Source organism: Branchiostoma floridae, chromosome 5 (assembly GCF_000003815.2).
Source record: "Branchiostoma floridae strain S238N-H82 chromosome 5, Bfl_VNyyK, whole genome shotgun sequence".
NCBI lineage: Eukaryota > Metazoa > Chordata > Leptocardii > Amphioxiformes > Branchiostomatidae > Branchiostoma > Branchiostoma floridae.
Window position 1 is genome coordinate 5,579,991 of NC_049983.1, and position 13,559 is coordinate 5,593,549.

General features: G+C 39.4%; 3 protein-coding genes across 3 annotated transcripts in view; 1 reads left to right on the forward strand and 2 right to left on the reverse strand.

Moving 5' to 3' along the window:
• LOC118416048 (glucose-6-phosphate exchanger SLC37A2-like) overlaps positions 1–1,103 on the reverse strand; it is an 18,768-nt gene extending 17,665 nt beyond the window's left edge. Inside the window, 1 exon segment of the mRNA XM_035821100.1 lies at positions 799–1,103. Within this exon segment, the coding sequence (XP_035676993.1) occupies positions 799–908 (110 nt within the window). The 5' untranslated portion in view covers positions 909–1,103.
• Positions 1,104–6,160: 5,057 nt separating this feature from the next.
• Positions 6,161–13,559, reverse strand: part of LOC118415628 (pseudouridylate synthase 7 homolog) — a 134,666-nt gene continuing 127,267 nt past the window's right edge. The window contains exon 18 of the mRNA XM_035820335.1: positions 6,161–8,269. The gene's annotated coding sequence lies outside the window, so the exon portion shown is untranslated. The remainder of the gene's footprint in view (positions 8,270–13,559) is intronic.
• The window catches only part of LOC118415255 (serine/threonine-protein phosphatase 6 regulatory ankyrin repeat subunit C-like), an 8,619-nt gene continuing 3,322 nt past the window's right edge, over positions 8,263–13,559 (forward strand). The window contains exons 1-2 of the mRNA XM_035819710.1: positions 8,263–8,932; positions 12,554–12,747. Coding sequence (XP_035675603.1) covers positions 8,764–8,932; positions 12,554–12,747 — 363 coding nt within the window. The 5' untranslated portion in view covers positions 8,263–8,763. The remainder of the gene's footprint in view (positions 8,933–12,553; positions 12,748–13,559) is intronic.

Below are 13,559 nucleotides of genomic sequence, written 5' to 3' on the forward strand. Positions count from 1 at the left end.
CCCTGGTGATAAGCTTGTCCGCCCGATAAACAACAGTCACGTGTTAACCCGCGGATAAAGGTGAACTAGCTAAAGGGCTTAAGTTATCACTGCTACAATAGCAATGAAAACTCATCTTCAGCTTAGAATTACATGACCATAATTACATTGTAGGTAATAAATACATTCCTTTAGGATCCATAATGCCTTAACATAACATTAAAGTCATGTTTATTTCTTTTACCCTTTCAAATCTGTGTGCATCTGGCAGTGCGTGAAATCATTGGAATAATTCACAACAAATTTGCATGAATATGTATAAGCTGCAAGAGGTCATTCAAGGACACAGGGTAGCACCACCTGCCAAACTGTAGCAATGGGACAAAAATACACAACACTCTAGTGGTGCAAATCATGTCCTATTTATGTGGTTCCAATACATACAAATGCCTATGATGATAATATCTGATCTATAGTCTGATCTATAGATAAATATACTTCATTCATTCATCCATCATTCACTCCGGAATTTCAGAATTAATTAATATTGTTAGAATTAATCTCGATATTGAGATAATATCATTCTACGCAATCTGATCAAAGCAATCCTAAATCCAAGAAAACCTGAGTCATAAAAAAAACCTTATCATTGCCTGCGTAGAAGACGAGATATTAAAACAGGAATTTTGGCTGCAGTTCCAAGGGAAGCCGCCAGGTGGTTCTACAAAAATAGTGTCACACGTGCACACCCACACCAAATATATCATGTTCACAAACAAAGATAACCTCCATTTTCAATGGAGATAATGACAGAAGAACGTCCTTACCACCCCCAACGGTTTCCTGAGCAGGTACGTTGACGCATACGCCACCCAGGTGAGCACGAACGTCGCCACCTGACGTCTCTGCAGACGGCTCACCGAAAACATCCCGAAAATTCTTCCGTTCCTCTAGTCAAAATCTTATTGTGAGTATCTATCAAAATTCTATGTACGTGCAACGTAGATCTAGATAATAAGGAAGGAATTAATCGTTGAAAAGAAGCGAAACGTAGACGTTACGACGAAGAAAAACGTGGACCCTTTTTGCCGAACGTCGACGTACCGGCCGCCATGTTGAATGGAGCAGACGACCCGGAAATGAACGTTCTGATTTGAAATTTTGGCGGGAAATTTAGTCACTAGACTTACCCCAAAGCCAATATCGAGAAGATACAATATATTTCTGAAGAAATAATACTTAATAAGATGAAAGAAACGTTGCAATGAATTAATGAAATTGCCAAAAAATGTTATTGTTGGCCAGTTCCAGACAAAATGTTTTCTCATTATCCAAAAGCGCTCCCATGCGGATCCATCTTGCACTGCAAAAAAGTAGAACAGGTGCAACGGCATACTAACGTGAAATATACTTTCTTTCATTTCATTACCAATACTCATTATGATACACAAATCATTTATAAAACACTTTAAGCAATGAATAATCTATCTACACCTGTATTTTATTGGATATGCTACGCTGTATCTTATTTTGTGGTCTTTGAAGAATGTGTTTGGATGCGGTGTTCATACATATTCACTTTCACTAATGCGGTATCTCACCAGAAGGCATTGTTTACAATCGTGCGGCCTTCAGAAACCCTGTTGGCGATCGCTTCATTGTGGGGCTCTTTGTCGGGCAGCACAGTACGTGTATCTACGACGGAAATGGCTCAATCTCTGTAAAAAGGTTAGTGTTTTTTTAGAGAGAAATATTCTGTTTTTCAGACAATTTCTTTTGTGTGTTATGATTTGTGTTTCTGGTGCTCGCTTTCAGATGTCGAGATTTGAAATAATTTCGGTGCAAATTATGAAATATTTGGGATTATAGAATCATTTCCTCTCGCGAAAATTCAAAACGAAATTGTTCAATAGCTGGCGGCAAAATTGAAGAAAAATGATTTAGAAAATGGCAATACTGGCATTTTAGATCTAAAATGATGTGCATATGACATAACGTTAAAACAATATTCTATGCTACTCGAAACGGAATTATAAATAAGTCCTTTGTTTAATAAAGGCGTACATTTCCATTCAAACAAATTTCGTTGAAAACGACGCAAATTTAGAATGCATGTTTCCGACTTTTCCGTCGTGTTATTTGACACGACGTTGGTTTCTGCACGAATTGGCATCTCACATGTAAAACCTGGGTAAAATTTAATTTTAGCATTTCCCCCATGGGATAAAATCTGTCAAAAAATCTAGCCATAGGGAAAAGCACTCTAAATTCACCGTCGGACTGCAATTTTTCACTTCGCTTGTCATATAAAAAAGAAAGATTGATTATATCTTGTTTCCTGGCTGTGAAAATGCTCGTGCTAGTCACATGCACTCTACCAACGTAAATCTAACCCGGCAAAAAATATGGCTTTGGCAATTGCAGTAATGGAATATTGGAAATGCAATGAGCGCGTTTCGTGTTAGCATTCTCAATCACCTAACGCCGCCGAGAGCTCTTGCAAACAATGCGCCTTTTTGTGTGAAGGAAAATTGCGCCCGGGAAATTTAATACCGAATTTATTCCAGTTCCGTGAATGGTCGTGATTTCTTTTTCTGTGTGCGAAGTCATAAACGGCTTCCAGGCATTCGATCTGCAATTGCTAATTGATTTTGGAAGATAGCTGACATAGGGACAATTAGGAGTGATAGTTTGAAATAGATTTAAATTTCCCGTTGTAAAAATAAATAAAATTGCAGGAGGCTCTTAACGTTGGAGTGGCTACCTTTTGAAGTACCACACCTGTGCCTTAAGAGGGATTATTTCTCCCTTTACAACCGTTTTTGGTTAAGCCTCACGGTAGGGGGACACAGAAAACGGATCCTGTCAGGGTCACTGGGTTACCGGACTGTACTGGTGTTGGGTAGTAGAGACTGGTACTTGGAATGGTCCATTTGACTGTCACTTGTAGGGGAGGACAGCATTTGCATTTGCTACTGCATTGCATCCTTTTATACTAGTTTCACACACTATTAAAGGATGGTGCCACCTCACAAGTGGAAAATAATAAATGCTGAATTTGGTCACACTTAATGTTAATTTTCGAACTAAATTGTGCAGAATGATTTAGATTGAGTGCAAAACATATTTTGCAGCAGTGTACTATCACAATTGTGCATTTCTTTTTTTTAGCCTCTGTCCATCACAGGGTAGATATTCATGAATCTTTGATTAAAATTGCCTATCATATTGAGAACAGCTTTTTGCACTATTACAGTGAATCAGAAGTAGGGTCTAATGTACCGTTACTCTTAAAATGTTTGCAATGATTTTATCTTTGCAGTGATAAGACTCTTATCGCAAGAACATGTTCCTATTTCTATGTGCTATAGAATTGTTCCAACTGCAAAATTTTCTCTCCACTCCCACTGCAGAATTAAGTCCATATGAAAATAAATAAATTTACAGTATCTCTGAACCAGTATGTTTTCAATTAACATAATTTGGGCAGTGGTAGTGAAAAGTCGGACTACAGGGGTCAAAGGAACATCGGCACTCTCAACCCAAACATCTGTTAAAGCGTGAACCAATCAATTTGGCATCGATCCAGTCTCCGCTCTAGAGCTGCTGACGTGGTGTATGAATATCTTTAATGTTCAGAAGACATGGGGGCAAATTTTCACTTTCCGCTCAGAGTATAATGGTGTGGAACTTATGGTGTAATGGACCGAGTTTGGAATTTTTATGGTAGAGTTGTTTTTGGTTGTAGTGAATAAAAAAACTAAAGAATTTGAAACACGTTTTTTAACGATATATAAAGTTACCAAGATTATTTGTGCATGACCCAATGTTTTATTCAACCAATGCCCTTTTCAGTGTATTTCTGACTAGTTAACATTGTACTGCAGCATAGGTGGCGCTGCTTACAGATGCGGTCCCAAACTACTCACAGATGCAACACAAAGGAACTTTCAGTCTATTCTATTATTGATTATTAGAGTTGAAAATGGATGGGAAAACCCCATTTTCTTTGTGAAATCAAATATTTGACATTAACGTGTGTATGTTTTGAGTAAATAATCTAGTGTAACAACATCACCAAAAGACAGGCTTTTAGAAACCTGGATGTGTCCTAATGCTTCAGATACTATCTTTGAAATGCAAAAGGTTTTGTTTACATATGACCGTATGATTATCTTCTATTTGCCAGCAAAAGGTCATACACTTTTGAAGACCATTGGGTCCTAAATATGACACTCTGGTATTTACACAGTGAGATGATAAGTAGACATAAACGCAAGGAATCAAGTGTCCTAAAAGCAGGCTAATTCTGCCTCGAGTCGTCGTGACCCTTTGCGTCGTGATATCTGGTAGCTTGATACTCACTAGGCTACGCTGTGATTACAGGATGTGCTCTGTGATAGAGACAAACAGGATTACTCTCATGGCATCAAAGATTGACGGCATGTACAGTCATCATACAGGTTTATGTTGACAGGTGGTTCTTTTTTCAAACCTCTTTTACAGCAAAACCAGGGCTCACGGTCTCAAGTTTCAGATTTTTTTCTGTCCCACACATTGTTTGGGAGCCTTCCTTTTTAAATCTGTCATTGTATTACAGTAAGCTTATGAAAAACATTTCAATCAATTTCATGTACCAAAGTTCAGATTTTTGAGACAGATAGGGTGAACTTTTTGTCTGTCCCAACAAGCACATTTCTGTCCCAGGACGGAGGGACAGGTGCTGGAGACAGCCTTGAGCAAAACATAAATTGTTTATTTTAGATTGAATTTGTCTCATTTCATTGTACATGAAGTAGTTTTGTTTCCAATGTACGTGTTATATCTTAATGTTTGTTTTAGCTATTATATATCTGGATCAATTTGTTTGTGCTGAGCACATTCTATAAATAAACTTTGATCATCAGACTACAGTATTGCATCCAATTTTCCATAAATGATTTAATAAGGTTAGTAATGTTACAATTATATAGGATCTAGATGTCTCTCGGACATATATAAGACAACACGTTACATTTGGGACTGCATGCATTTCTTATATGTTTGGAACTGCATTGTCAGCAGCGCCACCTTAGCTGTAGTACCAGTCAGACTTGCCCTGAGGAAGGTGGCAGACGGTCGCCAAAACATTGGCTGTTGATTGTACATAGATCCTGGTACATGTAACTATTGTAAAGAAAAGACCTTAAAGGCTTTCTATCCTATATTGCATCCAGTCTGACATAAAATTAATGGCAGCCCAGTCTAATCTACCAGAACCTTTGAAAGCTAAATCTTGTCGACAAAGAACCAAATTATCCATCACCCAATACACCTGATTGAATCCATTGTACCCAAGAGGGATTAAGACTGAACATGTAACAAAGAAACACGGTACTTGGCTGATACGCTGATTGCAGCTTTCAACATGAACAATTGCCTACAACAAACCAGGTCAAGAGACAAGTGATTCGGTTGGACAAATCCAGGAAGGCCTGATGAAGTATGCCAACTACCGATAAGGTAGCATCTGTTTCTGGATATGACAATATTTTTTCCCACTGGATGCAGCCCAACCTGTCTTCATTTTAAGAGGAATCCAAATCTCCAACTGTCAGACTAGATCTTTTGTCAGTCCCTTACTATTAAATAGATGCTTCTCCAGAAAAAATCCTTGTTGTACAATGCAAAAGCGAATGCCCATCTTACGTTATAAAAATCTTTGCTCATTATCTTATGGTCCTGGTAAGTGCCAAAATGGGTATAAACCCCTGCCAATATAATCTTGTCTCTGAATTCTACACTGATTTAGTTCTGGTTTCTTTCGGACTGGTCCAGCAAGAGAAAACAGCTTTGTACCGGTACATCATACTGCGGTACCCACCCCTAACCTGGAGAACTAGGGCTTAGGTCACAAGTCCATTAACCGGGGCCCGGCCAGGCAGCTTTCGGGAGTGAAAAGAATGATATATATATAACAGGGCAAGTTTAATATATACATTACCATGTGTACTGCATTACTACCTTTTGTATCTATATGCCTGTACTTAGCCCGATAGGGCATGAATGTGCAATAAAGGCTATTATTATAATAGACTGTCAAAATGCACATAATGACAATATAAGATTCATGGGAGTGATCTGTGTATACAGTTTAATTTTCCGTTTCATATCATCCCGGCCGGGCCCCGCTTTGGAAATGTGACCTAAGCCTTAAGCATCAAAGAGACCATGTGAGAGTAATCCTACCAGTACAATTACTTAGAGACAATCCGCTTGCAGCGCTCAGCGTGCTGACACAGTAATCAGGTTGAGTGCTGCCGTGATGATATCGATGCTGCGGACAGGACGTCCGCACATGTATCATAGCAACATAGAAAACAATCTGCAACGAGACATCAAACCTAATAGAAGCCTACAGTTCGCCTCTATTTGATTAGTCTTAACCAAGGTCGCAATATGTTTGACCTTCCAGTGTGCAGTGTGACCAATGATAATCAAAATCTGGTGTCCATTTGAAAGGAAGGTGTAAGAGTCTGGAAAACTTAAATGGGGAGAAAGGGGACCTGGCATGGATCCTTGAGGCACTCCATCATTTGAGAAGCTTTTATATTTTATTATTTTTACCAAGGCGAGAAGCGAATATGACCTTCTTGCCAGCAAAGTAATGAAAGATATTGATCAAATTCACATGTCTAGGTTTTTGGAACTTTGAAAACTTTCATAGGCAGAAGAGGACCCAGAATGAATCCTTGAGGCACCCCTTTATATATAGTGAATAATGACCTTCTTGTGTACAAAGTAATCAAAGATATTAATCAAATTCACATGTCTAGGTTCTTGGAACTTTGAAAAGTTTCATAGGCAGAAGAGGACCCAGAATGTATCCTTGAGGCACCCCTTTATTTCGTTAGTTATATAAAGTTGTACTGGTGATACATTTAGTATAATAAAAGCACTTAGTCTAGTAATACACAATCAAACATCAGCTTTCTGTTATGTAAAATTATTTAGTACAGTAACCGGTAGCTGAATGTGTGTGGTACCATCCAACATACGTCTATTCTAGGAAATCAAATTAAGTCTAAAAATACCAAAAGGTATATATGCGCCTAACAAGTGAAAGGAAAGGACACACCAAATGCCTGGCAAAACGCATTTGTCCAAATTACATCTTTCGGCACATTAATTTTAAAATGACCTTTCGTGTTATGAAGAAATCAATACAAACGCAGCGCTGAGAGTATTTGTTCGGGACGAAGGGCATTGCGGAGTAGAGCCTCTCGTCTGATGGCACATCAATTTCAATTAAGGAATGCAAAGTATGCACGGAAACAGATGTCAGCACAGGAAGAGAAATCAATTTCGTTCTATTCCTAAACAGCGTCCATACATCAATAAGAATGTCGGTAATTCCAGCCATCCACTTCATTTTCCTACCCTGCTGAGGAAAAGGGGAAAAAAAGCATATCAACAGCTGATTTCCAAGACAGGTGATGCCATTAGGCCATGACAACTTAATTCTTTAGTTCTTAGATTGAAAAAAAATGCTTAATTGGACAAAAAATACGAGTCATTGGTAGGGCAGTCTCCGACATATTTTTCCATCTAACGCATTACTTGGGAGCCCACGTTGATAATTTTCATTGCTAAATTTGTCCTTTTAAGCTTACAAAGAATAAGTTTAATAGTGCTATGTCAGCTTTTCTAACAGATGGGGAAAAAAATTTCATTTGCCCTAATAAATTTTCGTCCTGGGACAGAAGGGCGCCTCCTGAAGACAGCCCTGGTCTTTTAGGAAAGTCTATAATAGTTTCATTTTGCTACTATTTTACCTGAAAATATCTTCGAACTACAAGATTAAATTGGCAATGCCTCAGGTTCTGACGGCTTTGTGATTTGTCAGCACGTTCACTGTCTCATTCATCAATCGACCCATTATTTCTATTCCAGGGTAACTGAGCAGATTGTCCGCGTAGAACAGGAAACTGAACTCCCAAATTCTCCACCATTGACGTAATGATTGAAGAGGACATCACCATCAACAAAGGGCTATTATAGGTGTTCACAGGAGGATCCCCACGGGTATAAGTAAAGGCAGCTGTCCACATCAGGTGTACAAGAAGCCTCCAATGGACCCACACTGTAGGAATGGTCATGTGTGAGGTATTGGAGATAACTCTTTTGCCGGTAACGCAGTATGCTGATGTGACGGAGTGGAATTCGTAGGCTTCGTTCTTCGCTTCCAACTTGAAGGCTGTGTGAAGGCGTTTGAACTGCCAATGATCGACTGATGCAGGATTTTCTTCAACTGAAAAAAGAAGAAGAAAAGTGTGAATGCTGCTGTCGTGACAGTGACGTAACAAGGACTAACACAGGTGACAGCAATTCAAAGCACCTTTCTCCAATTTTGTTTGCACCAATCAACTGATCAGGTCTAGGAAAGAAAATGCAATAATCTTTAAGTTGATGTTGTCTTCACAATGCTTTGTTTCGTAGTTTAAAGTTCTGAGTTGGCTGTGGAAAACTTGGGCAACTGCTTACGCTCCCCAAACATCAACCGTGCAGTCACAAGTAAAAACTGACAATACAGTGCATGTGCCTTGGGAAAGACCTTGTGAGGAACAAAATCTGACAGAATCCAAGACTCTCTGTCCATATCTAAAGTGAAGAAACGTTGGGAAACTGACAAGGACTGCGAACAACAGTTGACGGCGTAGTGTGGTGTTCTAATGAAACAAACTTGACCGGATCCAAGACCTTCTGTCCAAGTTTACGGTGGCTGTGGGGAGACATTCTGGGACTATGGGTGTGAAGAGCAGCTCCCTGTACATGCTGGACTGTCGCATGTCCGGACAACACAAACAGACGTGTCTGCCCAGAAAGCCTCCCAACTACAACCACAACTGGACAGAGCTGCACTACACGGCCAGTCACGGCAACGTGGAGAAACTGAGGGCTGCGCTCAGGAAAGGTGGGTCAACAATGGTTATTCTCACATGAAAGTGTGTCAACGTATGTTTCATGGCTAACAAACGACTAATACTAGCCTGGGTACCATCTGGGTAATGGTGCTCTTACGTTGCTTCTGCTACCTGTCTGGGGAAGTATGAACTGTATATTCAAATGTTTTGGTGGTAACGTCAGTTATTGAGCTAGAGTGCTCAGTCAAATAGGCATTGAAACACCTGTTCGAATACAGTGATCATGACAGTTAATCATTTCAAGTTTCTTGGATAGCAGAAGTGGACATAAGAGCGAACTATCTAAAATTTGGACAAGAGTTGAATATTCTAGGCATTAGAGATGTCAAAGTTCCCAGACAGAATACCACAGAAGCGATTGTACAAAGTGTATAACATCATAGCAATGGTACCCAGTACCCACGCTAGTACTGCAGTTCAGCACAAAAGGAGACTGCATCAAACTTTCAACTAATAGCATACCACAGTCTTGCTTTTTAAGTTAGTCAACATTGAGTCATCAAAGTTAGCTTTTAGCTCACTTCTTGCTCTTTGCAATGACTGTTCCATGTTAAACAATTACCCTGTATGCTGGTTCAAACACAAGCTGTTAATACTTACGTGTACGAAACAGGAGGATAAGCATGACTTCACATGGCAGTTAAATCTACTATGAGGTTCCACCATTTACTACGATATCATTTGTATGCATGACTTATGCCATTTAAACATCAGAAACCCTCACATCAGTTCCATCTTCTGACCTTCAAATAGGATGAGTGACCTTAACATGTTACGATCCACATAAATGTCTTTTACAGGTCGTTTTAACCCAGGCTTGGCCTAGTTTCTTGATAATGATAGCATTTATCTGACATATCATCTCACTGAGGGAATAATCCAACCATTCCATTTAAATGGTTGCATATAAGTGCTTGACATGACAGAGACATATTTGGCTTAACGTTACATGTATGTTATTTTGATTTATTGTGGGTTTGACTTTTTTAAGGCTTACAATGTCCTGTTTTAACTTTAAAGTTCACCTGCGTTCACTTGGTAGAAGTCATTCTTGAACTAGTTCAACTGTAACATAAAACACAAAAATTGGACTTACCAAAATTTTAGACTGAACAAGACTTGAGTCTTTGTCAAGGTAATTTCAATGAACAATCCACTGCTGCTGTGATATCACGTTATGCAGATAGAGCATGTGACTCAGTGTGCAGTGGATCATAAGTTGCAGGAAGTCTATGCGGCCCACTGTCTTTGTTTGTCACGGCAGCAGTGGATTGTTTTAACAAAGACTGGTGCTGTTCAGTCAAAAATTTGAGTCCAATTTTTGTGTAGTTTTTAAAAAAATCTGAGAAGCAACAAATAGATTTGGCTTGCCCTAACATAGGGGTCTCTGAACGTACATACATGTAGAGGTGTCGGAACATTGGGATGTCCCTGAATACAAATCGCAATATCGTAAGCCCCCCAAGAAACCCATCCCGTAAGTCTTACTAAGCAGACCAGACATGTGAGCCATGGCCCAGTCATAACATACTTAAAACTGAAAACAGTTGAAATCCCTCTAGGCTGTGTCATAATTTATTCATTCCCCATTTAAATTGATAGGCTGTGCAGGGATTGGATACAGGAACAGTCTAGGACTGTGCACCCTTCACGATGTCAACGGTATTACCATCATAGTGCTGGTATTAATGTGCTAATATCTCCAGGGGTATACCTGCTAATCACATTAATGGTGCTTATTAGCGTTTTGAGGTCCAATGAATAATTATGTTTTGGCGATAAGGAAAAGTGGATTTGCATAAATCAGCTTAGAACAAAATCAAAGTATCATGTACCGTGACACCAAGGAGGTTAAAAATCCTTGGTGACACTGAGTGATCTCTAGACTAAGTATTCCTACCAAGTTTCTTACCTGACAACTTCCAAAGGAAAATATTTCTAGGAAATACTATTGATTAGAACATGAAATATTAGGTCACAATGTCATTTATTTGTCAATTATAGTAATTTGATATGATTTACAATAATATTTTAAAGGCATATTTTTAAGTGTTTTTGTCAGTGTTATATATATATGAACACAGACAACTACATGTAGTATTGCCTGTCTGACAAAATACATTGTAGATGTTAAAGATCAGTTTCATGATACAGCTCAAAGAGAAACTAAAAAAAAAAAGAAGTCTTGGCACAAAATGTGTTTTACATTGAAGTCTGTGAGTAGTTGGACCGTGAAGTTTTCTATCTGACAAGTTCAAATGAAACATGTGTTTATTTATAATGCAGATAGAGATTGTGGGAGGGGGGTGAATGTAGCCAGATGCCTTGAGGGAAATCCCCGAGGCAGACGTTCATTATTTATTAACCATATTACGCCGGGCAGGAGTAGCCCGGAACTACGGCTGAGTGCACAATGCGAATGTCAAAATCTGATAACAGCACATGGCCAAATTAACATATCAATCACCCCGTGCATGCATCTTTGCACCCCGGCAACTTGCAAAGCCATGGGGCATGTCATAGACGATATTACTCCAGGATAAAAAAACATCTGCTGAACATGGCTGGAATATTAAACTTCTCCAGTGAGAGTTTCCAGCTTACCATATGAGTGTTAATTTCGAGCTTAAACAGAAGAAGATAGGCAGACAAGTCTTAATACTAACTATTGCTTTACCATATTGCTCCACAATCTTTGATTAGATAGATATCTAGTTTATTTCATAACATGATAAAAATACTGTAGCCATAGCAACAGAGCTAAATAACAGAATGTACAATATCCTCTGAACCATCTATGCAATAAAAAAACTGCTACCACGTAAAAACCTATAAAAATCGTAATATCTACAATTTTAAAAGACAGTCTCACAGTCTCAGGTGACCTCAATACGAAAGTAATTTCCCCATGTGCGGTCGTAGGACTGTACGTTTTAAACCACTCACACCAGGAATAACCCATACTCTTATTGATAAGCGCGGTGGGTTCTTTAATTGCTTTAGGTTTGCTATCTGCAAGTACGGGACCTACAATTGACTTTTGTTCTTGAAATTTGATACAATGAACTTTATTGCTCGATATTTGTACATGGTACAATGGGCAACGACTGTTACACAAGGTACAAAATAGGTGTATAGAGTAAGACTTAATATGATCCTAATTAACATAACAAGAAGGGCTAACACAAGTCTTTCATATAGTGTTACAATCGAGTTGGGCTAGTCATGAATTTCATTATTGAATTTCTTTCTAATACAGTAATAGCAAAGCAGTCTTTGATATATTTGCCTATCTTTGCATTATGGGGGTTGTGGCATCCAAAGATATATACAAATCTGTCTGTAGCATCGAGTCTCTTGAAATCTGCTGTACTGGATTCGAGAAATGTGAATAGCTCATTACGTAAAATAGCGTATCTAGAACATTCCATTAAAAAGTGAAATTCATCTTCAATATGCTTTGGACAGAAAGGATAGAGCCTTTGGTCGGGGGCTACATTGTAATATCTGCCTGTTTCAATATTCAATTTATGGCCACTGATTCTTAACTGAGTAATCGCTTTTCGAATTTCAAAATCATTTATATTGTTATTCTCCTTTTGCCATACTAGGTAACTGTGACGTGAACAAGACAGACTACTACGGGAAGACGGCGCTGTACTGGGCGGCGTACAAGGGGCACACGGAGTGCGTAGAGGAGCTGATACTACACGGTGCTATGGTTAACATGCAGTGTAAACATGGCTCCACACCGCTGCATGCTGTATCCAGCCTGTATCCAGACTGTACAGCACTACTGGTGCAGGTAAACATCATAGTAAACATGTAAACATGGCTCCACACCGCTGCATGCTGTATCCAGCCTGTATCCAGACTGTACAGCACTACTGGTGCAGGTAAACATCATAGTAAACATGTAAACATGGCTCCACACCGCTGCATGCTGTATCCAGCCTGTATCCAGACTGTACAGCACTCCTGGTGCAGGTAAACATGATAGTTAACATGTAAACATGGCTCCACACCACTGTAGCCAGCCTGTATCCAGACTGTACAGCACTACTGGTGCAGGTAAACATTATAGTTAACATGTAAACATGGCTCCACACCGCTGTAGCCAGCCTGTACCCAGACTGTACAGCACTACTGGTGCAGGTAAACATCATAGTAAACATGTAAACATGGCTCCACACTGCTGTAGCCAGCCTGTACCCAGACTGTACAGCACTACTGGTGCAGGTAAACATTATAGTTAACATGTAAACATGGCTCCACACCGCTGTAGCCAGCCTGTACCCAGACTGTACAGCACTACTGGTGCAGGTAAACATTATAGTTAACATGTAAACATGGCTCCACACCGCTGTAGCCAGCCTGTATCCAGACTGTACAGCACTACTGGTGCAGGTAAACATCATAGTTAACATGTAAACATGGCTCCACACCACTACATGCTGTATCCAGCCTGTACCCAGACTGTACAGCACTACTGGTGCAGGTAAACATCATAGTAAACATGTAAACATGGCTCCACACCACTACATGCTGTATCCAGCCTGTACCCAGACTGTACAGCACTACTGGTGCAGGTAAACATGATAGTTAACATGTAAACAT